This window comes from Accipiter gentilis, chromosome 24, assembly GCF_929443795.1.
Source record: "Accipiter gentilis chromosome 24, bAccGen1.1, whole genome shotgun sequence".
Classification (NCBI taxonomy): Eukaryota; Metazoa; Chordata; class Aves; order Accipitriformes; family Accipitridae; genus Astur; species Astur gentilis.
In genome coordinates this window covers 17,372,313-17,399,495 of record NC_064903.1, presented here as the reverse complement: position 1 = coordinate 17,399,495, position 27,183 = coordinate 17,372,313, and the positions used below count along the sequence as shown (strand labels likewise).

Here is a 27,183-nt window from a genome sequence, read left to right as displayed (position 1 = left end):
ATCAATCTAGCTTAGCAAATGTACTGAAACACAGAGAGAAAAGACCTTCAAGACTGGTCTATTTTAGACTTTCAATAGTCTGGAAGACTTTGATCTCCAGTGCTAAAGGCCTCACATCGGTGTGGTGCTCGATCCAGCAGCCTTGATCAGGATTCGCTTTGCAGTTCACAAAGCTTGATCAGCCAGAGGGATCATTGCATAGCAATGTGAGATGCTCCATTTCCCAGGTGCTGAGCACATTCTCCAGCCTAGAGAAGCAATCCAAAGCGCCAGGGTTGCAGCACAGAATGCTCGATGTCCCTTAATTTTAATTGAGATGATTCATAATAAATAGGTGAGAGATTCACTATGTGTATTGGGTTTGTGTGACAAGGTTTTGGTAGCGGGAGGGCTACAGGAGGGGCTTTGGTGAGAAGCTGCTAGAAGCTTCCCCTGTGTCCGACAAAGCCCATGCCAGCCGGCTCCGAGTCGGACCCGCCGCTGGCCAAGGCCGAGCCCATCAGTGACAGCGGTGGTGCCTCTGGGAGAACAGATTTAAGCAGGGGAAAAAAACTGCAGCCAAAGAGAAGAGTGAGAATATGCGAGAGAAAAAACTCTGTGGACACTACAGTTGGGTGAAGAAGGAGGAGGAGGAGATGCTCCAGGCACCGGAGCAGAGATTCCCCTGCAGCCCGTGGGGAAGCCCCTGGTGAGGCAGGCTGTCCCCCTGCAGCCCACGGAGGTCCACGGGGGAGCAGATCTCCACCTGCAGCCCGGGGAGGACCCCACGCTGGAGCAGGGGGATGCCCGAAGGAGGCTGTGACTCCATGGGAAGCCGACGCTGGAGCAGGCTCCTGGCAGGACTTGTGACCCCGCGGGAGACCCACGCTGGAGCAGTGTGCTCCTGAAGGACTGCAGCCCATGGAAGGGGCCCACGCTGGAGCAGTTCATGAAGAACTGCAGCCCGTGGGAAGGCCCCATGTTGGAGAAGTTTGTGTAGGACTGTCTCCCTTGGGAGAGACCCCATGCTGGAGCAAAGGAGGAGTGAGGAGTCCTCCTCCTGAAGAGGAAGGAGCAGCAGAGACAACGTGTGAGGAACTGACTGCAACGCCCATTCCCCATCCCCCTGTGCCGCTGGAGGGGAGGAGGGAGAGAAAATTGGGAGTAAAGTTAAGCCTGGGAAGAAGGGAGGGGTGGGGGGAAGAGGTTTTTAACAGTTTTTATTTCTCACTATCCTACTCTGATTTGACTGGTAATAAACTAAATTAATTTTTTTTTCCTAAATTGAGTCTGGTTTGCCCGTGACGGTAATTGGTGAGTGATCTCTCCTGTCCTTATCTTGACCCATGAGCCTTTTTTTGTATTTTCTGTCCCCTGTCCAGCTGAGGAGGGGAGTGATAGAGTGGGTTTGGTGGGCACCTGGCATCCAGCCAGGGTGAACCCACCACACCATGTGAGCATGATCATTATCCTTTACCATTAGCGTCTGCTTAGTGCTTCTCTGTTGATCAGACTGAATTATTTAGAGAAATTAAACTGCAATCTCCATACTTTCCATTAGCTGGAACTCTCTTTGCATATAGCACTTGGGTTTTGGCAATCAAAAAGAGGAAGATTCTGCACAGCAAGCTGTCTGCCAAAAAAAGATCCTGTGTAGCGCTTCAGACTGCGTAGGAATAGGAATGGTAAAAATAAGATGGGGACCAAATTAAACATCCATTAGAACAAGGATGTGCCTGCTAGAGAATAGGCTGTGCTTTGGGCCTGTATTTAGTATTTATGTCATCTGTAAGTCTTTGTGGGTTTTGTTAAAACACAGGACTGGTAGTAAAGAAATTTCCCTTAGCACTCCAATTAAAACAGTGGCAGGCCAGGCAATAAGGAGATGTGTGATGGATTTATTTGGACTCATTTTATAGGCATCATTATAAAACAGTGGAACAAAACTATAGACATGCCCATTTAATCATTTACTTATTTTATCATAATGTAATAGATACCTCTAGATGCCAGTATGAATATAAAAAGATAATTTGAAATGAGGAATAAGTACTTGTATTAGTGAGACTTCATCGTGTCTGGAATCTTAAATTTAAAGCCTAATCCTGCTCCACCTGAATGTAGGGAGAGTTTTACTTCAGATTTAACTGGGAACATACCAGGAACCATCATGACAAAGCTAATTTAAACTTGCTGGACTGCTTTAAAGGCATAATGTAAAATTCCCACTATATAAAAGAGCAGAATCTGGACATTTTACAAACCACTGCCTGCAGAAAAGAGAAAATTTCAACTTGAGAATAAGCCAAAGAACCAAGGAAAACGCACACTGAGGAGCAATGCCGCTACCATTTCTATGTGAGTTCCAGAATTCCTCAGGGGATATACGTCTCTCTAGATATTTTACGAGGGTAGGAAAAGCATGTTCGTGACTTGAGTATGTGTTTTATGGACAAACCATACAGCTATTGGACATTAAGCAGCAATAGTTACACTGTATAAAGGCACTTACAGTTTACAGTTTCAGATTGTAAATGATACCCGACTTAGCCAAGCCTGTGCCAAGCCAGAACCTTCTGGGAGATGTTTCTGGGGGAATAAATACCCTCAGCAGATTCACAGCTCTGTGCAGCACGTCAGCTCTGCCATGTTTCCAGAGCACGACCCTGAGCTGCAAGTACTCGGAGAGCCCAAATATGACCTGCTGCGTGTGTCTCTCTGCTGCAAAAGCCTCATGTTTCACTTCACACTTGGAGCTTGTGAGACCTCGCTGTGCTTGGGGCAATCGGGTTTGTCCCTCTGGGCAGGAGAGTTCAGCAACCATAAAAGGGTGTAGATGATGCTTCAACTGTTCCTGCTGCCTTGCTGGCTTGTTGCCACTCAGTTTAGATGACTCCATCACAGTCTTGGGAGGAGCATGAGAGGTGTGTAATTAGAGCAATTTACTACAGTTGACTTTAAATTTTGCTCCCCCCACCAAAGAGAAGCTTGCATTTAGCCACTCAGGCAAACAGGGAACACCTAAACAGCATTTGTACAGGACACATCAGATTTCTTTGTATTAAACTTCACTTAAATCTTCTTCCTCTGGGTATCTGCTTTATCTGGAGGTGCAGAAATTGTTTCTAATTCAGATGCTCAGAAAATGCTGTCAGTGAGAGGTATAAGCTCTGTGTCAGGGCCACATATAGGTACGTTTCTGCATAAGCCTGGCTGCAGTATGTAGCTTGTTGCGTATCAGTTCTGTCACCACAGCATCCAAGTGCTTCTCAGCTTCCATTGCTATGGCTGTAAAGCAATGAGGTGACCCTTTTCCCTACTACAGCTGGGAAAGTGAGGTACAGAGATACTAAGGCTCAGATCCATGTTTAAATATTTGTGAGTTAGTTAAAAAAATTCTGTTGTGAAGCCAGACCTTACATGATTTACCCCGAATCCAGAGATGCTCACATCAAAGCAAGGAACTAATGAGGGAATCTGAAGACATAAGTCAGTGCCCCAACCCCAAACACCCTCCCCAACAGAATATTTGAGCCGTCAAGGTAGCTTGAAAAGTAAAGGCTGTGCAAGCTGTACCCAGACTGCAATAAGCCTTCATGCAAATCCCCTTATATTTTGCATGCGTAACACCATATTTTATTACTGTTTTAACTGACACTTCTAAGCCTTGCAAACTAGTAAGGGGAAAAACTAACTCATTTCAAAACAGCAGGGTAAGCACTTTCTACCCACCAGTAGGTACAGTTCCGCTGCAACATGCTGAGCCGCTGCCTCCTTCCAATGTTTGGTTTGAGTGTAGAGGCCTCATTTGGTCAATGTAATAACTGCTCCTGTAAAATTTAACAGATCTCCTGGCAAAGGTGAGAATGGCTCACATAAGGCAAGTTCACTGTCAGTATTAAACACAGCGTTTATCAGCGATCAGTGGCCTCTGGTGCTGCAAAGACCTTGGACCAGAAGTGGGAATTGTTTGTAATTCTCATCAAAGTCACTACAAGTGCCTTTGAAAATCAGGGTCTAGGTGAGTTGTGTTGGACAGCTGAAATCTCCTTGCTGGGGCTCACCGGCTACTTCTGACAACACTGGCTCAGCTGAACTGCAGAATCTCTCCTACCCCTCTCCTCCACTTCCAGCTCTCTGCTTTCAGTGGTCTAAGTTCAACTGGAGAGAAACAGCCAAGAGAAAGCCCAAGTTTTTGATCCTTCTGGCAGGTCTCTGAAGTGTTAAAAAAAAAAACAAAAAACAAATCACAGAAAAGGCTCAAGTAAAACAGCCTTATATTGAGAGGACCCTAAGTCCACTATCATCAGAGGGCTTACTGAATCTCTGTGAACAAAGCTGACCCTGCCAGGACAATTCCTTGGTTCTAGAAACAGAGCAGAGGTTGCTCATGGTGCAGATAGATAGACGGATGGAGGTCTGGAGGAGCTCTGCTCGAGGACTTGGGGTTCAGTTTTATGCTGTGTGCATTTCTTAGGGGAAAGTCATTTAAGAAGTGCAAGCATAAAGGTCTTCCAAGTGGCAGCTTTGACCCTGGTTCTTCAGACTTAGCTTAAACAGCCCTGCTTTCCCTAATCACACCTGGTCTCCTGCCACCTGTGTGAGGTGGGAACGGGACTTTACCCCACGCTGGGGGCCAGCTGTGGCTCCTTACCCTATTTAACCAGGTGATGGCCTGCCTCCTGGCAGCTCGGCCACCTTTTGCTTGGGGCAGGAGCAAGGCTGGGACCCCGGTGACCACGGTAAGCCGATCTGCCTTCAGCTGTCCCCGGCGCTGGGCTGGAGCAAAGGGAGGGTGAAGGGGGAGGAATTCGGCTCCGCTAAAAATAGCGACCGCGCAGCCCCAGCGGCTGCTGCCTCTCCCGGAGACCCCCAGCACCCGGTGCGGGGACTACACTTGCAGACTGGGGCGGGGGGGGGGGTGTCAGGAAAAGTGGAGGAGTGCCCAGACGCCACGGGGAGGGCCGTGCCCTGAGCACATTGCCTTCCCCGGGGGTTGCCCAGCCCTGCCTTGTTCCCTGCTGGTCTTGGAGAAGCCCATCGTATCCATCCCCCCCCCCCCAAAAAAAAAAACCACCACCAAAACAAACCAGGCCACCTGGGGGGTGGGGGATCCTGGCTGCCGTACCGAGGGGCTCCCCCAGGCACTTGGCGGCTCGCCCTTCCCAGCACCTTATTTTGGGCGCTACCGAGCAGGGCCAGGCTCTAAGGGGCGCCGGCTACAGCGGGTTTCCCCCGTCCGCCCGCGGGGGGCAGCGGGTGGGTGGCCGCGAAGTTTTTTCCTCCTTCGGGGAGAAGGGGGGGGGGGGGAAGAAGAGGTTTTGTCGTACAGGTGAGAGGAGGTTCTGCTGCTCTTGGGGGGGGGGGAGTCCCTTCCTCCTCCCTGAAGGAGAATGGGGGGGGGGGGGGAAAACAGGCAGGGAGAGGGGTGAGTCCCGTCCCACGCCCTGGGGCAGAGCTGGCTGGGAGAGAAACGGCGTGTCCCCCGGTTAAAGGGAGCCCGATGCCCCCCCCCCTGTCGCCGTGTGTGTCCCCCCCCCCCCCCCCAGTGTCCCCCGGCTCTTCGCACTCCCGCGACGACAGCAACAGGCTGCCGGGCTCGGGACCGGGCGATACCGCGGTCTATAGCCCCAGGACCGAAGCGTCCCTTTTGTGGGATGGGGGGGGGCGGGGGGGGGCGTAGGAGCGGCTCCCCAAAGGGAGGGCAGGCCCGGGGCTGTGCCACCCCCAGCCCGGGCGCTTGGGCACCGTCCCGGGGCTGGAGGGCAGCAGGAATACGCGTTGCCTTCCTCAGTACGGCTTTGTGGGAGCCGGGGCTGGGTGATGGGGATGCTCCGGCCCGGGGGGGGGGGGGGGGTCTGGAGGGGGGCAGCTGTGGCTCCAGCCCTCCTTGCACCCGGCGAGCGTAAACCTGCCGCCTCTTCTGCAGTGCCGGGGACTCGCGTCCTCCTCCTCCCATCCGCGGCTGCAGCTCTGCTGCTCCATCCCATTATTATTAGGGGAGGATGCGAAAAAAAAAAAAAACAAAACCCAAACAAAAAAACCCAAACCCAACACACCCAAGCAAACAACCAAAGCGCTTCACCCCACCCCCCCCCACCCCCCCCCGCAACTCACAGCACCCCTCCCCCTGGTCGGTGGGACTTCCAGGACCGGCTGCGCTTCCCTGGCCCTGGGGAGGGGAGGCAGAGCCGGGAAGGCGGGAGGAGGGAGGGAGGGAGGGAGGGGGCCGGGACCAGGCAGACACAGGGAAAATCGCTTTTGTCTCCGGCACGGCGAGCGGCGCAGGGGCTCGGTGCTGCGGCTGCCGGAGCCCCCCGCTCACCGCCCCGCTCCGCTCCCGCAGGCACCGCGGCGGCGGCTCCGAGGCACCGCGGCGGGGAGCGGGCAGCTCGCCGGCTCCGAATTTTTTTTTTTTTTCTTCTCATCCTTCTTCCCCTCCCCTCTCCCCTTCTGTTGGTGTTATTCCTGCCTTTTCGGCGTAGAGGATTCCCCCCCCCCCCCTCCCTCCCCCCCGCACGCAGGCTGTCCCCCGCCCGAGGTTTCTTTGGGTCCAGCCGGAATCCGCGAAGCTCCCGGGGATTTTCCCACCCAAGCTGGGGTCTATGAGCGGGAAGGTGATCAAGCCCAAAGAAGAGAAAGATGCTTCCAAGGGTAAGGCAGGCGCAGCCGCTCCGATAAAACAGCATGGTCCCCGGCCCGACCGCGGACAGCCCGACCTTACCGGGCTGGGAGGAGTGGGGTGAGGGGGGGTGGGGGGGGGACGACGACACCGCTCCGGTGAAAGTCCGTAGCTCGGGGGACCCCGGGCACGGGTGGGGGGAATCGGTGCCCGGCGTGCTGCACCGGCACCCCGGCACGGGGAGGGGGGGAGCGGCTCAATGCGGCACCGGTGAAAGTAAGTGCCCCCCCCCCCCCCCTCCCCAACCCCGGCCGCTCCACCGGGGGAGCCGGCTTCCCCGCCGGGCGGGTGCTCGGCGCTGCAGGCGGCCCCGGCCCTGGCCCCAGGCGTGCCGGAGCGGGGAGCCATCGCCATGGAGACGCGGAGCCGGGGCACCGCCGGTGCCGGGGGGGGGGGGGGGGGGAGAGGTTGCATGCGGACCCCTCCGGCTGGGGCTGGTCACGGTGGTGGTGGGGGGGCTTGCGGGGAAGAGGGGGGTGCCCCGCTCCGGGGGGGGTGCATGCCTGGGGGGGGTGGGGTACACGGTGCCCCGCTGCGGGGGTGCATGCAGGGTGTTCCTTCCCCTCTGGGGGTGCATGCCCGGGGTGTGGGGGGGGTGCATGCACAGGTGGTTTTGCTCCCCCTTTCCGACGGGCTCCGCATCCCCCCCCGCGCAGCTCGCTCTGCGGTGTTACCTACAGTCGGGGTTGTAGGAGTACATACGATAAGTAGCTGGTGTGTGTGCGCGCTGGGTATTCTCTCCAGTAAGTAGGTTTTTTTTTCCTGTGCATTTGTAGAGAAATCGGTGTATCTTCTCAAACGTACGTCTGCGTGGTAGGCTGGTGCTGGTGGGATAGCCGGGTGAAGGGTACGCTCTTGGCCTCCCTGAAAGAGGAAAAAAAACCCTGCTCCTTATTTACTAGTTTCATGAAACATAGTGGGCACTTTCTGGCATCTACTTTTTTAGCAGCTTGAGAGGCCAAATCAAAACAATTCATCCTTTCTGTTCTTTTTAAAAAACTTTTTGTTTTCTTGATTTTGAAAGTTTGTGTTTAACGCTAGATTTTTCAGACCTTTGTTGTTTTGGTTTTTTATGTTCTTTTTTCCCCCCTAACTTTGTCTTTCCAGTTCTAACTATGTCTTATGTTCCAAACCTTAGCATTTTCGTCAGATTTTTTAAATTTATTTTTCACAACAACACAATAAAGTTCAATATTCATTGCAAACCCTTACATTTCCTAAAGAAATATTTTTTTGAGTATTTATAGTGGCTTTATTCACTCAAATGCTCTTTTAAATAATTTATTAAGCAATGCAGAACAAAAGATTCCTGCCTTTCTGAGGAATTATTTTGCATGATTTAGAACTGTGTAATAATTCTACACAAAAAGGATTTGCCATACTTGTGCTATACTTGCTTGAAAGCTTGTTTTTTTAAAAATCAAACTTACATATTCCATTTTGTGCTATGATTACAAGTTTCAATGACATATTAACTTTATGTTTGAAATTGCTTGTGTATAGGGTTTTGGGACATAGGTGTATTTCAAAACACTGGGGCAAAGGCATTTTTATCTGCTGTTAATGTGTCAGTAATGACTTAGACGTGCAAGGCTTTGGTGATAGTGTACCAGAAGGTGTATATACTGAGAATCCCAAGAAAAACAGTTGATGCTGATATTCTGCTTCCAGGAGATGCTGGTACGCTCTTCGAGCTCGTATGAAAACTTTGTCCGTTATCACAAAGTGAAGAGGCAGTTTTAGATACAGCAGGAGGAGCTGGTACATGTATGAGGTGGTTTGGTACTGCTGTAGAGCAGTGAGTGAGGGTTACGGTCTGTGAAATATGCTTTTAAAAAGGGTCCAGGCAGAGTGGTAAGGAGGTAGTATTTACCAGTTAATGTATAGGCTGTTTGGTCTTCTTTCGCCTCTTGTGTTGTAGACTAAAATAGGAAGTGGTTTTTCCTCTGAACCACCTGAATTTTCTTTTGGTGATTGCAAGTATTATTGCTCTTAATGGGAATATTTAATTTGGATCTAGCCATAGTAGAAACAGGCTGGGGTTGGTGGTTGTTGCTGGGGTTTTTTTTCCATACACAATGAAACAGTAATCTGTCTGGAAAGGATGGGATACAATTTCCTGCATATTTCTGCAGCTATACTGGCACTGGGTATACTTCAGTCCTGACAGAAGCCTGTATGTTTTTGAGTTAGTTAACCACTCTTTCAAAGAACAATGTAATCAGGTTTCATATGAGAGTAGCTCATTATGGCGATATGCTCATGTAGCCCATATCCTGTAAGATATATGATGTAATTTTAATACCTGCTGTAAATGCAGGTGTCCCAGGGCTATATTTGCATAATAAATGTGGAGTACTTTGTTAGTGAGAATAGCGTCAGCCCTTCTTACTCCTGAAGCTTTTTTACACATTACAGGGTTGTGCATGAGATGAGACTTTGCTGTCGCTCTCTACGGAATTTGGAAAGGGCTGCGTTCAGCCCTAATGTAAGGAGCTGCTTAGCTGAAGCTGTTGAATGACACTTTCTACAACCAGCTTTTGGGGTGGGTCTTTGTAGAAAAGCCTGATTTATACAGAACCTTGAAAGGCCACAGATTTTGGTAGGAATCGACACAATCCAGTACAAGTACTGTCTTGCAATGGGTATTTTCAGTAAAATTACCCTCTCATGTAAAGCCTGTGGTGGTGTCAGTGGAGTTGCACAGGTGTAACAGAAGTACCAAAATCTATTTTTAAAGAAATAGGGTTTTTTACATCTTTTCTTAAGCCAAAGAGGAAAGTAACCGCTTGCTTCGGACTTTGTTGGCCCCACTTTTAAGTCCTGCCTAGAAAATCCAGTGATGACTGTTTTGCTCAAAATCTGGCTGCTTTTAAAACTGGCTGTGGATGTTTAAGAATTAACTATCCTAATCTAAATAAAGATTATGGATTAACATAATGTGCACCCTTACTTTCTGCAAAACGCTGCATTAACTGTGAATGTCTATGTGTAAGATTATGGCATTGATTTTTTTTTTAATTATTATTTTTTTATTTAACTGTGTGAGTTAACTCTTGGAGAGCTGCAGGATATCGTAAGCCCACATAGCCTCCAAGCTGCCTCACAAAGGTAGATTGGCAGTGCTGCTGCTCCAGCGTGGGGGCTGTTTGTGGTAGCAAGTGGCTCGTTTCAGAGAGCAGCCTTGTCCCAGCTGTGTTGGTGGTTTCAAGCATGGGGCAGGTTCTTGTGTCTCTCTTCACTTGGCACTCTCTCTGGGGTTAGCAGGAGTACGAGGACCTGGGTAACAACAGTTCAGCATCCTGCAGTGGTAGTCTGATGGCTGATAAGAGCTCTTCTTCAATGGAAGTTAGTTATGTGCTCGAGAAATACTCCTAGGTACGTTCCCACGGGCAGCAGTGGAGTTCCCACATAGCTGGTGTGTGGCAGCTTTTGCTTTGCACTTTGAGAACAGTGTCCTCAGCGAGCCTGGGGGCTGTATCAACACAACCTATTTTGAATGAAATATTCGTTAACGTTTTATTTGGGGCAGTAGGAGAATATAGGGCATTAGAAAGTGAGCTGAGACCTGCTGAAATCCTTGTACTTTGGATCTGGGCCTTAAAGAGCTCATGCTGTCTGGTATTACAGCCAGATTCTTTCCGGAGGCTGCTTTGCAGTTTGTGTGCCTCCTCCAAGGGAAGTTGAGAGACGGAGTAGAGAATCTGAAACTAAATCTGAGCAGTGGATTCATCTGCATTTGTTTTTCTTTTTTACCAATTGGATTATGTACTGCTGCCTTCCCTACCGAGGCAGATGCAGGGGGGGTCTTTTCCTGTCTCTGTGCTCTCGCTGCAAGAAACTTTGATAGCTTTGCCCAGAAGTCTGATAACCTCAGCCGTAAGCAGTGAGAAAATGCAGAGTATATTTTCTTCTCCAGAAAGCAAAATAGGAGGAGTATTTTCGAAGCTGATAGCTTCTAATCTGAGAAGAGCCTATTGAAATAGTGACAGTAAAGGTGAAGACTTTGGATAGGTACTAGTCTAATTTAGTGACAGCAGAAAACAAAGCACTTAAAGAAAGCACTTGGCAGGAAAAAGAGAATTCAGAATTTTGAGGTATCTATTACTGCTTTTCCTGGCTTTATGAGAATATAGTATAATGCAGCTTATGATTGAAAGGTCTGTAGAAAAGCTGACAAAAATAAAGAAGCTGATCTCAACAGTTATATTTCTATAGTACTGAATCATGAGAAAGTAACTTACTTCAGGGACTGAAGAAGAGCAGCACAGAGGCAACATGTAAGCTGACCATGTCTTGGTCTGAGTCCACTGAATCAAAATTAGCAGCAAGTGCAGACCCGTGTGAGAAGGGGGAAGGGAGCGTGGTCCTAGCACCTTATCTGCTGCTTGGCTAGCTCAGGTGGGAGGCAGGGCATTTCTTTGTCTTTTTATCAGAAGTTCAGATGCCTATTCTTTTGCATCCCAGACAAAAAGTCCCACTAAACTTCACCAGCAGCCGCAGTTTGACATATGAACTTGAGTCTCTGTTCAGGCAGATGTTTGCCAGCGGTAGATGGGGTCTTATTGTGGTCAGTTGGTGCTATTGACTTACGCATCAGAACTTGTGTTTATGTCATAAACGTTTAATGACTCTAAAGAATGAGTAGTTAAACTCAATGCTTTTATTTTGTTCACTTCACACTAGACATCTCTGTGCCTCCTGTCTGAAATTTGAGATTGCAGATCCACTTTGAATAGATGCCTGCATCGCCCACTGGAAAGCGACAGCCAAAATCTGAGGCATGACCCACCCCATCTTGGATATTAATGCGGCAGGTTACAATAGATAGTCAGCTCTTGGCTGAGGGCCTGATCCATTCAAAATTCCCATTGACACCAGTGGGAGTTCTCTGTGTCTGCCTGTGGCATTGCCTCTGATTAGTGGGTGGTTGTTAATGTGCCCATGCTTGGAATATTTACAGTAACTACCTCCTGTTATGACTCATTATCTGTGACTGGTTTTGGTTCCACAAACTACAGTAACCCTTTATAAAAGATAGATTTATAAAAGAAACATCCTTCCCTCTAAATCCCAAGGCGGTGGTCCCTGGCATCTGTCAGTAAAACACCAGCAATTAAAAAATGGAAGTGGCCTTTGAGATCAAGATGACAGCACATTCATGCCGGTGCTCTGTAATGGTTTTCAGCGTTAGCTGAAGAAGTACACGCTAAGGCAGTATTTTCAGGGACAGGCTCCAAACTCTGGGGTTTGTGATACTGTCCGTTCTCGTATGGCTGCTGTCCATGACGAAGAACTTGTGTTGTATGGAAAGTAGTAAGAGAGTAATCTTTTTTGCTTCTAGAGGAAAACTTAATAATAGTTGCTTCTTGGCAGATGCTAAATCTCATCTTCAGAGGAAAAACTCCCAGGCAGATGAAGTCTGGGGGATGAGTAGCCCCACAGAGCATTGCAGGGGGCCTCAAAGGGGTGAGTGCCAGCATCCATAGCAGATACATAAGAATTTGTATGGCTTGGGCTGCTGGCATCTCTGGTCTGTGGGCACCTGTAATATGCTGGAGACTTGTCATTAGATGCATTTGTGCCATTTACTGTGATTTCCGGCAAGGCACTGGTCTTAGCCCTAGGCTTTGGGAATTTTGTGCTGCAGTGTAGTCTTGGGGCAAATTAATATTAATTTTCTTCCTCTGTTTCTCATTATGTGTTATTGCTATGGTGTGCTTAGGAAAAGAGATGGCTCCGGAATGATATGAACCAGTTCCTCAGGAGCAAAGAAGTGGCAAATCCTGTGCCTCAGCCTCGTCCCGCCAAGCAGTGAATGCATGCTTTTATAAAATCCTCTGTGAATCTAGATAAGTGGTCAATCCTGTGTATAATTACAAAAAAAATATGTAAATCTGGGCAGACAAGCTTTGCATCCTTGATGACCAACAGCTAAGTATTTTCAAACCGGGATCTTTGTGTTTGTCAGTTAATGTATGTTGGAGAGGAATCACTCTGTTGACTACTCAATGCTTGTACAGAATCGGTGGTTTCAGATCTATTCTGTGGTACTGTAGCATTCTCAGCCACTTGGATTCCTCGTAGTTGAGCCTGGCTCTAGGGTCTGTGCCCCAAACATTGTTTTTCTTTCCTCAACTATGTCTCTTGGCCTAACAAAATTCCCCACTTTTCCCGAAACATGTATTGGCCAAGTTTACATGAAGAGACATGTTAAAAACCAAAATGAAACAACTAAAGGAGTATGTTATTTACAATAATCCTTTGTGTATGTGTGTGTGTGGTAACTTGGGTAAAGGGTTTCTTTGAATTGTCTGGTCTGGTTTCTTGCTCAATATTTGTATTGTTTTGCTGAGAGAAATGAAGGCGAAAATAATTTGAATTGCACCCTCAGGCAGGTAACAATTCAGTTCTTTTCATGAAGAGAGTGTAAAGTGAGACTGTTCTCCACTTAATTAGTTTTGTGAGAGTGATGTATAAGGCAAGGTCAGTGCTAAAGGAAGAAAGGGCTGGCATGGATTGAATGCTGCTTACGTTGTTTGAATAATTAGAGCATCACTCTGAGGTGGGAGGGAGCAGAGGGACTGAAATGAAGTGGGAAGAAGAGATATCCTGAAATAGCAATTGAATTGCCATTGGTCTGGGTTGCATCACGCGTACACTGTTCCAAGATCGACTAAATCTGAACTAGTGGTGGTTCATTACCTTTGATGCTGTGGTTGTGATTGTAGCTGAAATGAAGGTGTATTTATAGAGATTACTCTGTTCTGTGGCCCAAGTAATCTCTAGATGCTTTGCAGCTGAGGCTTGACATAATTGATATAAGGCTCTGTTGGTGGCCTTAAGAATAAATTGTTTAACCAGGACTTGGTATTTTTGATACATGTGCTTTTAGTTACCACCTGATTTAGGATAAATTTCTTTTGTCTTAATGGGATTAGATCAAACCTATGCATCATGTGAGCCTTGTCTGACCCGAGTGGTCCATGGGCATTTGCTGGCTTTTGTAAAGTGACTGCTTCACCTCTGTGCATCACTCTTAGATGCCAGTGCAGGGACTCCAATGCATTGCTGTACCGCTCTGGTGGGCTTCTGTCTCCCTGTTCATGTAAGCTTTAACAGCTGATACTGGCAATGCAGATGTTGGATTTCATCAGCAGTAGTGGTAGTACCAATGTGATTATTTTTAATTTTTTTTTCCTCCTCCAACCCCTTAAAGCATCCCCCTTGCTGTGCCAAGAGGGAAAATACTCATGTGGTGAGTTGCCAGACACCCACCCAGCCCCTCTCTCGCTCACCCTCCTCAGCAAGACAGGGCAAGGCGACGAGATGGAAAAGCTCTTGGGTCAAGCTGATAAAGATGAGGAGATCGCTTACTAATTACCATCATGGGCCAAACAACCTCAACTTGGGAAAAAGTACTTCATTGCCGATTAAAGTAGAGTTGGATGGTGAGAAATAAAGACAAAAACTAAAACAACTTCCCCACTCCCCTTCTTTTTCTCCAGGTTCAACTTCACTCCTTCATTCCCCACTGCCGTGCCTCCTCCCCCTGCCCCAGCAGTGCAGCAGGGATGGGGAACGGGGGTTGTGGTCAGTCCACAGGGGTTGCCCTCTGCCGCTCCTTCCTCCTCACCCTTTTCTCCTGCCTTAGTGTGGCTCCTTCCCATGAGCTGCGGTCCTTCAGGAAAAACCGGCTCCAGCGTGGGCTCTCCACAGGCTCTAGGGGAAATACTCACCTGCTCCGGACTGGGCCCTTCCACCCGCTCCCCCGTGGTCTCCCGGTGGGCTGCGGGGGAATCCCTGCTCCAGGGCCTGGAGCACCTCCTCCCTCCCTCCTCCTTCCCTGGCCCTGGTGCTCCCGGGGCTGTTCCTCACACGTTTTCCCCTGGCTCCTGCCTGCCGGGCAGCGTTCGTCCCTGTCCCCAACACGCCTTCCCAGAGGGGCCACCAGCGTCACTGCCGGGCTCGGCTGTGCCGTGTGGGGGGGCTGTTGTGGAACCGGCTGGAACCGGCCGGAACCGGCTGTGTCTGGCTGTGGGCAGCCCTGGCGTCGCCTCACAGAGGTCCCTGCTGATGACGCCTGGGCACCGGCACACAGTTCAACTTGCACAGTGACTTGGTGACAGAAGAAGGCTTTGTGGCTCGGCCTCAACTTCTGATGATGAAGGTAGCCTGCTAATTGTGCTCCTCGTGAGAGTGAGCCAAGTGAAAGGCATTAAACAGAGAATTCCCTCTTTCTTCTGGAAGAAGGTGGCTGTTCCCGTTGTGTCAGCGGTTTCACCGGGGTCTTCAGCTCCTCAGGCAGAAGAAGGAGGTGGTGGCCGCGAGCTCTCCAGTTCCAGGAGGTTCATACAGGTTTTATTCACATGCTTGGTTTAATTATAGAAGTTTAGGAGTTCTGAACAGTTTTCCCCTGCCCCCTGTAGCCTGTATTTGCAAATCCAGTGGTAATTAGCACTAATCTGGCTTTGTTTGATTTTTCTGTTTGTTTTGTGTATTGAATCCTTGGAGTTTTTCCTGTTCTGTTGGAGGTGACTTTTTCCTCAAATTTCAGAAGTATTTCTGATTTTTAAGTGAAGGGAAAAAGTGCAGGGCTTTTTTTTGCATTAAGTAGGAAAGATACAATGGAAAGAACATATGAAAGAACCAGAAAGGAAAGCTTAACAGGAGAGGGACAGGGAAGACAGCCAGTAGGAGAAGGGAGCGTTGCAGAATGAGCTCCAAGTGATCTGCAGCATGTCATCTGCTCGCGCCTAGCCTCAAACACTCTCTTACCTGCCCAGCAGACACACCAGTCGAGAGAGCGCTTTCTTCTGACTTTGTTTTTTCAGCCGTTTTTTTTCAGGAGTTATCAAAATCTAAGGAGGTAGTAGGCACCTTGGATTTTTCTTTTTCTTTTTTTTTTTTTTCCTCTTTGTATCTCTATGTAGTTCACTGGTACTGGCCGCAATGTTTGTTCAAGTAGCTTACTCTGGATTTACTTCAGCACATTGTCAATGTGCTGTCAAATTGCTTATGTAGAAACATTTTTTCTTTGGATTTTACATCTGCTGTGAATTTCTGTACAGCTATCTTTTATGTTCAATAGACATACAAATTTCTTAGGTTGCTTTTATATCTCAATCTGCCCAAGCTGTGCTACAGTGCTGCCTCGAAAATGTTAAATTTTTAAATTGTAATTATACACAGTGCTCCGAACTGCTGTCACTTATACTTTGTTCCTTCGAGTGCTGCAAGAGAGTAAGAAACTATGATGGAGCCAATTGCCACTGCAAGCCATTGTCACTTCTTATGGGGTGCAGAGCTAGAATACCTGAACCGTGAAAGTCTCTTTTCTAGTGAAATAAAGATGTGGTGGTATTTTGGGGAGTTGTGGTATTGGTGGGAATTGCGTATGCATTTCCTGGGGGAATCACGAGTTGTAATTGTTAGAGACCATCATGTAGTGCAGGTGCTCACTCCTACCCCCTGCTGCAGATGTTGAAGTAATATTTCTTCTGACTGTAAACAGGAGAAAGGTCTCTGCAACCATATTGATGTACAATCAGTGCAGGTTTGTCATGTGCTTTACTTTACATTTGCTTCTCATCTTGCATACCAGTGACTGAACGTTCAGAGCCTGCCAAAAATAGCTAAATGTTTTCAAGTGATTGGGCAAGGAGAACTGGAATGACTTTCATTTGCTGCTCCTCTTTTCTTCCTCTTCTGCCCCATGTTTGCTTTCTGAAGAAAGGATTTTTTTTTTTTAACTTATTTTGGTCGAAGTCAATAAAAGGTGGTAAAAGTTAAGTAAGTCAAAAGGGATCAAATGGCAAGTCTCTTCTTGATCACCTACAGCAGCAGAAAGACTGTGATGCCAGTCCCAGGAGCTGAGAGAAGATTTCTGGGATGAAGTGTGACCTGTTTCTGTTCCACTCCAGTGTCAGGATAATTCCTGGCCAGGGAGGCTGATAAAGCAATAAGTCTATTTTAATGTTGGAGTTTGGTTGGTATCTGGCCTGTTAAGCTTACAGGCTTGTGTTACTTGGCCACTGGGAAGCTGCATCTTTGGTTTCTTTGGCTGGAAGAACAGGGGTTTGGGGTTTTGTTTGTTTGTTTTGGGGTTGTTTTTTTTTCCCCTTTCAAAATAGCAGTGCAGAAACCAGTTTTCAAGTTTTGTTTTTATAATTGTGTCTTTGGGAGGAATTTCTATCACATCACTTCTGGGATGTTGGGAGCAACAAACTGGTATAAATAGTAGTCTTTTCATGTAGGGTATCTAAGTAATAGGTGATGGAAAGGAGTGAAAGCTTTGTGGATATTCAGGCAATAACTCATATACAGGGAGGGAACAGCACAGAAGATAGGAGGAAGGTAAAATTGTACTTTTTCCTAGTAGTACGTTTAAGAACAGTAGACGTTCTTGTTTAGAACACTTAATTGGCAGCTGTGAAAATTGTCAATTCTGTTTTGTGGCAACTTTCAGGGTTTAAACATTTGTATTTGTTCCTCCATTGGGACATAAGCAAAACTTCTTTGAAGCTCCTCAGGAAAAAGAGGCATGCCAGAATTATTTTAAGGAAAAAGACCTGTCATGTTTTCCATCTGTGTCCTTGTTCCACCCTTGATCTGAGAAACCCTCCAGTCAAAACTGGGATGTTTTTGCAAGGCTTTTGAGAATAATCAGAAAAATTGGTTAGGCACTTCTGAACAATGATTAGGAGTAGATTTTGGAATATAAGAGTTTAAAAAAAAAAACCAAAACACAAATTCGAGACAGTGGTGTGGAGGATGGCAGGAAGCTTTGTAGTGAGGCAGGGAGGTTTTGTGTACGTACCTTTTGGACTAGAAGCGTCTTGTTTTTATTTCACTGCACATTGTATGGTGAAGGATGGACTTTCAATTGCTTTGCGATTTGTGGAAGGAATAAGAAATGCCAGGATGAGAATGCAAGGGGTGAGAAAGTGTGATGGAGTGGCAGGAGAAAGCAAATCCCATGAAACTGAATGATAGAAAATTAGCTTTGAAAAGGCTCTGGAGAGCATGAGGAAGCTGAAAAATGTAATGGAAGAGGGGATATTACAGGCATAATTTATCACTGTTTCTGGGAGTGTAATAATAGCCTGGCTATGTATTTTCTTCCTGCAGTGTGGATTTATGAAGACCAGAAAAGAAGCGATGGGGGTAGCTGAGGCAGGAAGTGATCAGTGGAAAGAGTTTCAGTGGAGCCTGGGTCAAGGGAGAGATGAAGTTAGCAGTGACACAGAGATGGAGATAGAGAGGCAGAAGGAGGAAAAGGAGCTTATGAATTTGCTGCAACTCCAGGGCTTTTCATAAGAGGACCAAAGAGATGGGTTTATCATTACCATTGGCAGGAGCTGGCAAAACTATTAGCATATGAGCCACCAAAGCTGTTGCAAATACTGAGCATATAAAGAGAAATACCTTTGCATACCAGGTTAACTTGCTGAGTTGATTGCCTAAGTTTGTTTTCCACCAGTTGGGTGTTTTGCAGAATGTCAAAAGAGCACCCAAATTGTAAAGTGGCAGGAGAGGCTGAACTTGCAATCAAGAGAGACAGAACCGGGTTTAAAAAAAAAAAAAAAAAAAAAAAAAAAAAAAAAGAAAGAAAAGAGTTAAATAACTACATTGGATACAGAAGGGAGACTGACCTCTATATGGTGTGTAGTGGTCTGGTCAGTCAGAGGTCAAGGATCTAAAAAAAAACTTCTGTCATCTAGTCTGATTTTTCACCTCTTCAATGTACTAAACTGGGAGTATCTTATTAAAAATCTGTCCCCTATGTGTATTGGTTCAAACAGCCAAGAATGAAACTATTAGTTTAAACGAAGTCTTCAAATCATCTTCCTTCTATGCCTGAGTTTCCCAGAGTCTGGCTCTCCATTTACCATTAAAAAAAAATTTAAAAATAATCTATCCTGGACTTGCACCAGGTTGAGACAAGTGCTACCCTAGTAATCAGTTCTATGAAAGCCCACATGTTGCACCAGTGTCAGTGAGCCTTGTGACCCCCAAAAGTGAAATCTGGAATTACTACTTGATTTTATTTTATTTAATTTTATTTTTTTTTAAATCTGGGGAATTCTGTCACAGAGATGATGAATGCATTTACTAGTGTGTTGAAGGTAATGTGGGGCATATGCAAATTCCCATTGAATTCAAAGTGTGCACTTCTACCAGACTTACCTGAATAATTATCAGATATAATTATTTGGGTTTTGGAGGCCAAATCTTGCTTTCACTGATAAAGCATCTTGAAAGAAAATTTGGGCACTTGTATTTTCTAATGGCATAAACAGGGTTAACTTCTGTAGTAGTATTGAAAGCAAAGAATCCCCAACAGTCATGTCTTTGAAACTCTCAGCAGTAATACCAGGCTGTAGTGAAAGCGCATAGATGTGACAACCTAAAACACTGCAAAAAACCTTGTCAATCTGTCCTGCAAGGTGCCGAGCATCTCTACTTTTCATTTACCTGAAAACTTAGTGCTCTGGTTTGGGCCCCATATCAGTGAATGTCACATATTCCTGTCATGTCATGTTCCCGCTATCACAAATTCTTACATTAAATGTATTTCAGAAGGAGCAATTGACTGCGTATGAGGAAGACTGAATGAGTGACAAAAGGCTTATACAAGAAATCAGCAGAACACAGCACACTTTCATACCTCTCATTCAAACATGTATGAATGAGCTGTTTGTCAAGGTAGTACCTCTGTCACTAAGAGGAGAAGAATAATGCATTACTCTTCTTTCATAAAGTTGTTAAAATTGTTGCTGTTAATTTATCAGCAAATTATTACGCTCACTGTGAAACACCCTGTTCTTTCATATGTCTTGTCTTAAAGTGCTTTGGCCTCCTCAGTAGGATCTCTAATTACTGTTTTTATTACTGCTTTAAACATTTTCAAGTATCACTGTGCATGGGACGTGTTTGAATAACTTTACAAGTAAGAGACGTTGATAGCTCATCTGTGTTTATTTGGGTGACACCTTATAAAGAACAGAACTTGAACCAGTACTGTCTTGTTAGGTTAGATTGAAGCACAGTTTGTGCTGCTCAGTATCAGTCTTGCTGAGTAATATCCTCAGTGGGAGCATGATCTGGTTTGTGTTTCATGGTGCTGACCGCTGTTGTGATGAATATTTTAAATGTTTGGTCTCTTTTTAATTTTTTTTTTCTTAGAAAAAGTAGTATTTTTGTGTTGAATCAACACTGTGTTTTAAATTAACCCTGAAGATGGCTAGAATGAACTGTAAATTTTGTATTGAGGCTTGATTCTGCAATATGGGATTTGTGTGTGTAGGACGAATTGCTGTGATAGTTCCAGCAATTTTGATTGAGACTGAAGTATATAAGACAAACAGATTTGGCTCCTGAAATCCAATCTTGCAAATCAGCAGAAAACCCTGTTGGTGAATAAAAGGTAGCAGAATCCTGTGTTTAGTTTGCATCTTCAAAGATTGCCTGGAAGATGTTGCAACTGAAAGAGCACGGCATGAAATTTTACAATGTACTATGCTGGATGGCCTTGGAGGCAGCTGCTGCTTCTCCAGTTCCACTGTATTATGGTAGTTTCTACTTCAAAATTTGGCTTGGGGAATTGTGGTATCAAAAGTGCATAATTTGGTCTCCTCCATTCTTTTCACCTTTATCTCTTATTTCTGTTTTACCTTTATCCACAAGCATAAGGATTATTGACTCAAAGGTCTTGAAGGATGGTTAATACCTTGATACATATGGTGGGAATAAAGAGCCTTTAAAAGGTGGTGGCATCAATTTTGACCCTGTCTAATACCACCACAAAGTATGGAAATATTAATGTGCATTTTCTAATCAATATTCAGATTTGCAATATGCTGTGAGATGTCTAACTGGTTTACCATGTAGAGAGAACAGCTCATGCTTTATAAATTCAAGCTAATACTACTTTGATTAGTGCAAGTTTATTGCCAGATAAACAAGATCTTTACATGGAACATGACTGTACTTGTAGGCTTAATACCCTGGCTGCACTGATATGAAAAATCAGTGGGTCGGCTGATGATTAGGCCCAGCTAACACGGCGTCTCAGAGCACCAGGCAGTTTGAAGCTTACAATCGAACTGTGGGATGAAACCGGATCTGCCTTTGTTTTGAACTTTTAAGTCTCATAGCAATGAAGCAGGCTGCCCTAGTCTGCCCAGCTTTATTTTCCAAGATGTAATTATTCCTTGCTCACTGACTTGAGTAAATCAATTAAAACTCTATGTGTGCGTAACAAGGCTTTGGCATAAGCTAATTGATCAGGACATGCAGGCATACGAGAAAGGCATGGGGCGGATTTTAAAGTAGAAGACTGAAACTTCATGAGCTTTCTTTTGATGTAGCATGGTGGTAGCTAAGTTCACATCTTCTGTAATAACAGGCTTTTCACTGGGTGCTGTGGTATTAAACACTCCTCTTTGCCTGCACTCAGGTTAGTCTTTTTTCAGCCTGTCCTGTAGGAAACAGGTCATGTCTTGATCCTTTTCCCTTCATCTGGAAGAGAGGTTAAGGGTACATGTAAAGTGAACCTCAAACTGCAAAGATGGTTGTCCACCTCTTTCAGTAGGCTAATACAGTTGACTATTTCCTGCACCTTGGCCACCTCTGGAAACTGGTCCGCTTTTCAGTTTCTCTGCCTCTTGTTAAAGGCCTTATAGATGGATCATAAGGACCTACTTTTGATCAGCCTAAAGCACTGGAGGATATAGAAAAAAAAAAAAAAAGGGTGGGCACCTTGCCAGTCTTTGCTGCAAAGAAAAGTTCCTCCCTTATCCCCCAAATGGGCAATTAGTCCTACCTGTGGTGTCTCGACACACAGCTCACATGGCATGTCTGCTGCTGTGCAGGGGAACGGCTGCTTGGTGTGAGAAGAGGCAGGAAAATCAGCTTCTGTTAAGGACCTAGCCTTCGGGTTTGTCACTCCATGATATTTTTAGAGTAGTAATAGTTTCATAGTTTCTTGTCCTTGCTCTTCCTCCCTGGACAAATAATATCTTTGCTCAAGCTGCATGCAAACTATTGGGAATTGATGAGTTGAGTTGTTTGTGATCCTGATTCCAAAGTGATGGTAGGTATTGCTTGCTGTGTGCTCTTCCCTTTCAGGGCGGAGGAAGAGCTGATGAAAAGCAGTATTGTGAAACCTTATTTTTAGCTTCTGTCCTATGGCGATTTTGTTGTTTGATCGTTTGGGGTGGTTTTTAGATTTGGACTGCTCCTGTCAGGGCTATTCAGAACAGCATCATGCTGTATGTTTTTTCTGTCTGTATTACTTGGTGGTCCAGCCTGGTTGGCTGAGTGCCCTGTGGTTGATCTATCTGTGCTGTTGATGTGGCATCGACACTGCTCTTGTTGCAAGGTATCTTGTAAAATAAGCACACTGCCTTGGGCAAAATTAATTTCTTGGTATTGATGTAGTTATTGCATTCTCTCCTCCAGCCCCTTGCAAATATTGCTGTTGTCACATTGACTACATTTTATTGTCCTGGACAAAGCAGCTGAGGCAATTCTGTAATGTAGATGGCATATAGGTATGTAGGGTGTCCTTGGTAGACTCATCCCACGGCTTGATGTGGCACTTCCCAATGTAGTGGGATATTTCTGTTTGGTTTGATGTTAATGCTCCCAGCATGCCTGCTCTGCTTGGTTAGGTGAGAGGACTTGCTTTCCATGAAATATCTGTAGTGCTCTGTGCAAAGTGCTTTTGTCACATGGTTGTTGAAAACATTTCTCCTGAGAACATTTGGCTTAAATTGCTTTTTTAAAAAAATAACTTTATTGATTGTGTGTCTATGCACCTTTATTTTTTTCCTTCCCTTGAAGTTTTCCTCTTTCCCTCCTGGTTTTATTCTTGCCCTGGGCCAGGCTTGCTGTCAGATAGGCATGGGAATTTGATGCAAATCCTGTGCCCATGGTGTGGCCCAAGCTCTCTTGTCTTTGCTTCTGTTACTTTTAATGCCTTCCTCCATCTCTTCCAGCCCCTTCCCTTGTCATACTGACAGCTGAATTGGAGACCAACTGCAACTCTGCTCTAGCAGTGTTTTGCCGGAGGTGCTAATGATTGACTAAAACTGACTCGGATCATGATTTTAATTGGTTTGATTTTTGCCATGGGCTTTAGAAAAAAAGAGCTATTTTAGTCCCTCTTCATCCTTGGTCAATTTTATTAATCTGTCCATGGTTTTAAAAACCTCAAAGACTTTCAGCATGGAGAGGTAAATGTTTTAGAGTGGGGCTTATCCTGAAATGTTGGTGCACCGGTGGTATTTGGTTTCTAGTAGGCAACAATATTCCTGTTTGGTCATGCAGAAAATTGCCAGTTGGAGGGGACATGACACCTATTGATTACTGTAAGAGGTAGTTTTTCATATGAGACTGGAGGCATTTAAATGCCAATTTTTTACTTTTGTTTCAATTGTACTACCCGTGATAGTTTTCTCCTTGGACTTCTGGTTCTTGCATTTGGAGCCAATGGAGGATTATTCCATGCCTGTAACTGCAGAGATGGGTGATGACACGTGTTTGTGATGTTTTGCTGTGGGACGAGAGTAGTGAGTTTGCTTTAATTTTTAATGCTTTGATTCTTTGGCAAACACCAGAGGTGTTGAAACTACTCACTCATGCAAAAAATAAATTATGCATGCATACAGGTTTGGTGCCTGAAGGCATTTTCACTGGGTGTACCTTCAGGCACACAGCTTAAAGAGCGTGGGCTCCTTAGGCATACACATCTATACAGTGAAAGGACAGAGATATCCTTCTCTAAGGGTCCATATAGGCTTTCTTCCATCTGTCACCACCTCCTGCCACCCCAGCTGGAGTTCACTGTTCTCTCGGTTGGGCTGATAGAACAAATTGTAGGTAACTTGAATACCAGTGAGAATTGTTTGAATATCAATGCAACAACATCTTGAATAGCAGATACTGAATTAAAAATATGCAAGCAGCTTTGTCTTTCTGTCCATAAGGTCAAGTTGGGTGCAAACTTTGGCTGCCCTGTGTTTGATGGCTTGAATGTCCGTATAGTTCTAGGTTGAACTGCAGTGGTTTAAGGTTGTATGAGATATGATCAATAACAAAGGCAATTCAGGCAGTGGTTAATTTGAAGTTTTATGTCCTTCATTTCCATGAGACATATTTGTTCAATTACATTATCTGCTAATTGTATTTCTGAACAATTTCTTGCAGTGACCTGTAACTGTGTTCTTGATATGAAAGCTGCATTATTCTCTAGGGGAGATAATAAGTTAGTGACTTACTGAGCTCAGCTCTTGCTGTCTGCTGTTGGCCTCTGTAGTAAAAGTTGAATTTTAGTGGGTAGAGCAGAACTCTTCTGTATTTTCTCTCCTTTCTGAAAGAGGTGCTTACTGCAGGCTTTTGCTTGCGAATGGATGAATTGGTTGTGATTCCCACAGCGCCCCCCCCCCCGCCCCCGCCAAGTTACTTAAAACCCGTAATTTGTCAAGAACTTTTTTTGGTGCTTTTTAAAAAACACCAAATGTAGAAATGGCTATGATCCATACAGTCCATTATTAGAAGGCTCTTCTGAATCAGAAAACCATGTCTTGTTTGAAAATACACTGCTACAAAACACAAATGGTGCTGGCTGGTGCTGGACTTTGCATTTTAGAGGTGGGGGAGTTTGTGCTTTTCTGGCATGTGAAGAGCACCTTCTCTCAGAGCCTCATCAGGAGGAGCAGCTTGTAGAGTGAGTACGAGTCCTTTCCAGAAGTGGTAATGAGGCCAAAGAAGGCTCTTGACTTCTTGTGATATTAATTGGCTGAAATGGAGGATGGGAGGCCTTGACTGGCACAGACTGGGCCTGTGAGCTGGTATAAAATTCAGCCTTTAAATTATGGTTTGACATCACAAAGTGCCGATGGCACTGAGGCTCCTGGGGCATCATAGGCAGGGCCCACTCCTGCACTAAAAGTTTCTTTTTCCTGCATCAATATTTACAAATCTTGCCCTACCATGCTGCAGGCAGCAGTGACCCAGCTTAAGGGTACTGGGTGTTTGAGAGACATGGGTGAGAAGAAAATTGGGGTAGGAATGTGATGTTCAGGGCAGTTCACAAATCTGTTGCTGTGGTGCATGAAATGTTGCGTTGGGGTATTGCTGTGGGTATTGGGTATTCTGGGTAATTTTATTCACCTTCTTAATCGCTAGGGCTTTGGTAAGTGTCAGAGGGATGATGATGGGTGATAGTGAATGGTCCTCCATGTCCTCAGCTTGGTCCAGGTTTGAGCTGGCCCTGCCATCCCCCATCTAAGGTGGTGTGGCCAGTGTGTCTGGCCAAGGGCTCTACCTCTGGGGAAGGAGTGTTGTGCCCAGGTATGGTTCAGTCTGTCCGTTTGGCATGGAAAGCTTTTGTCTCTAATCTTTTGTGGTTCTTCCTTAATCCAAGTTAATGGGCTTTTTCAAGGAGGAACTGGGTAAATAGGCAGTAGCATACAGCAGGTATGGTAAGTTGATTTATTGGTCCTCTCTGATCTGAAGTAGTAATAATAAAAAACCCCTATGAAACTCTGTATAACCTATCAGAAATGACGTTTTAAAGAGTACTTATCCAAAGTCCAAAAGATTATTGCACACTGTGCCCTCTGCCTGAGAACAACAGGTATGATGTAAATTAAACTCCTCTGATCAGATTTATCTTTCAACCTTTTTATCTTCATAAAGGTGAAGAGCTGGCCAGAATAGGTTTATTGGAGTTGACTGTCGTCCTAACTTCAAAGTTCCTAGCTTTTAAATTGCTACTGAAATGGAATACCTGTACTTCTGAAGGTTTCTGTGGTTTTGCTTTATTTCTTTAAACTGGAGACATACATGTTTCTACAGTCAGGGTACCCTCTGAGTCATTACATCCGTATGTTGAATGAACAAATATTCTGTGCTCTGGTTTGGAGCAAAAGGGATGTTGGAGTGTATTCCTGCACTTGCAGAGCCGCTAGATACTGAGAGTTGTCTTCAAAACCATTAAGTCCTTTTTTAGCGTAATACATGTGATGTGTGAAAGCTTTCCTTTAATTGAATAGTAGGTATTTAATATTTTATATTTCAGGGGTTTCTTCTTTGCTTCATGTGTATGGGCTCCACTGCAGTGCTTTCATACTGGAAGTAGATCCCCAAAGGACTAGATTTTCCAGGCTGCTTAGCTAAGTAAATTCTTCTCATTAATAATAAGGTCTGCATAACCTGGTGCTTCTCATACCAGTGGAAAAACTTTTCAGTGACCATTGTTCTCAAACTGTCTTTATTCCTTATATTGGTGGTTATGCAAGGAGATCTATCTACATATCAGTCCATTTGGCTTTTGTGTTTTCATGTAGTAGTGTTGCTAGTAAATAGTGAGATACTGATAAAACTTCTCAGCAGATCAGGATTAGCTGAACTAAATTTGTAGCTTGAGCACTGAGCAGGCAGGCAATCTTGAAAGCAAAACGTCAGAGAATTGTGCATTTAACTGCTGACATTCAGATGGGCAATACAGACTCAGGATTATACAGTCACTGCTCATCACTGACTTTTTTTTTTGTCTTTGTCTCCTGAAAATACTTCTGGGCATCTTTCAAACTAGCATCTCTGTCCATGAATATGTTTAGAAAAGCTTAGCTGCTGAAGAATCTTAGCATGAAATCTTAGTGCTTTTCATTGGAGGGAGAGATTAGTTTAATGTACCTTACAAGGGCACTTATTTTCTTTTCCAGTACTATCACATACTTATTATATCCTTTCCTGGGAAACAGTCTCCCTGTGAAGTTTGTATAATGGTTGTGGGGTTTTCTTTTGTCCTCGGGCTTTTAGTGATCTAGTGTGTTTTACTTGTCCAAGTTTTTATTTTTTTGTCCCTGGTAAATATGCTCAGGCTAAATCCCCAAGTCCTCGGTAATGCCTGTGATGGAGTTGCTCTGTAAATACAGTGTGTTTACCTGGTTATTGGATGTTTCTTGTGTGTGTGTAGTGCTTTTGACTATTAGGTGGTTGCAAGGAAAACAAACAGAGGGGAAGGAGAGTGGAGATGAACTACTCTTCAGCAAATGCCTATGAGTTGTTAAATGACAGTGGTTAAGACAGAAGATTGAGAAAGACCAAGAACCTGGCGATGTATAAACTGTTGTCTTTGACAGGAGACCCCCCCTAAGCACACAGCTTTCACTTTTTTCCTAAGTAACTTTGTTCTTACTATAAAATCAATATTTCTGTGGGGGTTTTTGTTGCTTTATACCAGTGAATTTGGATTTTGAAGAATGATCATGCTGCAAATGGCCTGCAAATGTACAGGATCTACCCAGACCACGGGAAGCTGAAGTACCCTCTCTAGAAGGGAGAATCTGCAATGCACACCAGGATGCTCTGCATTTGTGACTCCAGCTGTGAATGGGCTGGCACATCTGCATGGCAAAACACAGCTCTGCAGAGTCACTGCCTCAGGACCTGGAGTCTGCGTGTCTGTCAGCTCACTGCTGTGTCCTGTGGCTTAGCCCTTCCTCTGA

At 45.4% G+C, this 27,183-nt stretch overlaps 1 protein-coding gene across 2 annotated transcripts in view; it reads left to right on the top strand.

The window, feature by feature from the left end:
* Positions 1-6,427: 6,427 nt before the first annotated feature.
* FGF13 (fibroblast growth factor 13) overlaps positions 6,428-27,183 on the top strand; it is a 264,985-nt gene continuing 244,229 nt past the window's right edge. For both annotated transcript variants that reach the window (XM_049827213.1, XM_049827210.1), the window contains exon 1: positions 6,428-6,633. In XM_049827213.1, coding sequence (XP_049683170.1) covers positions 6,585-6,633 — 49 coding nt within the window. In that variant the 5' untranslated portion in view covers positions 6,428-6,584. The remainder of the gene's footprint in view (positions 6,634-27,183) is intronic.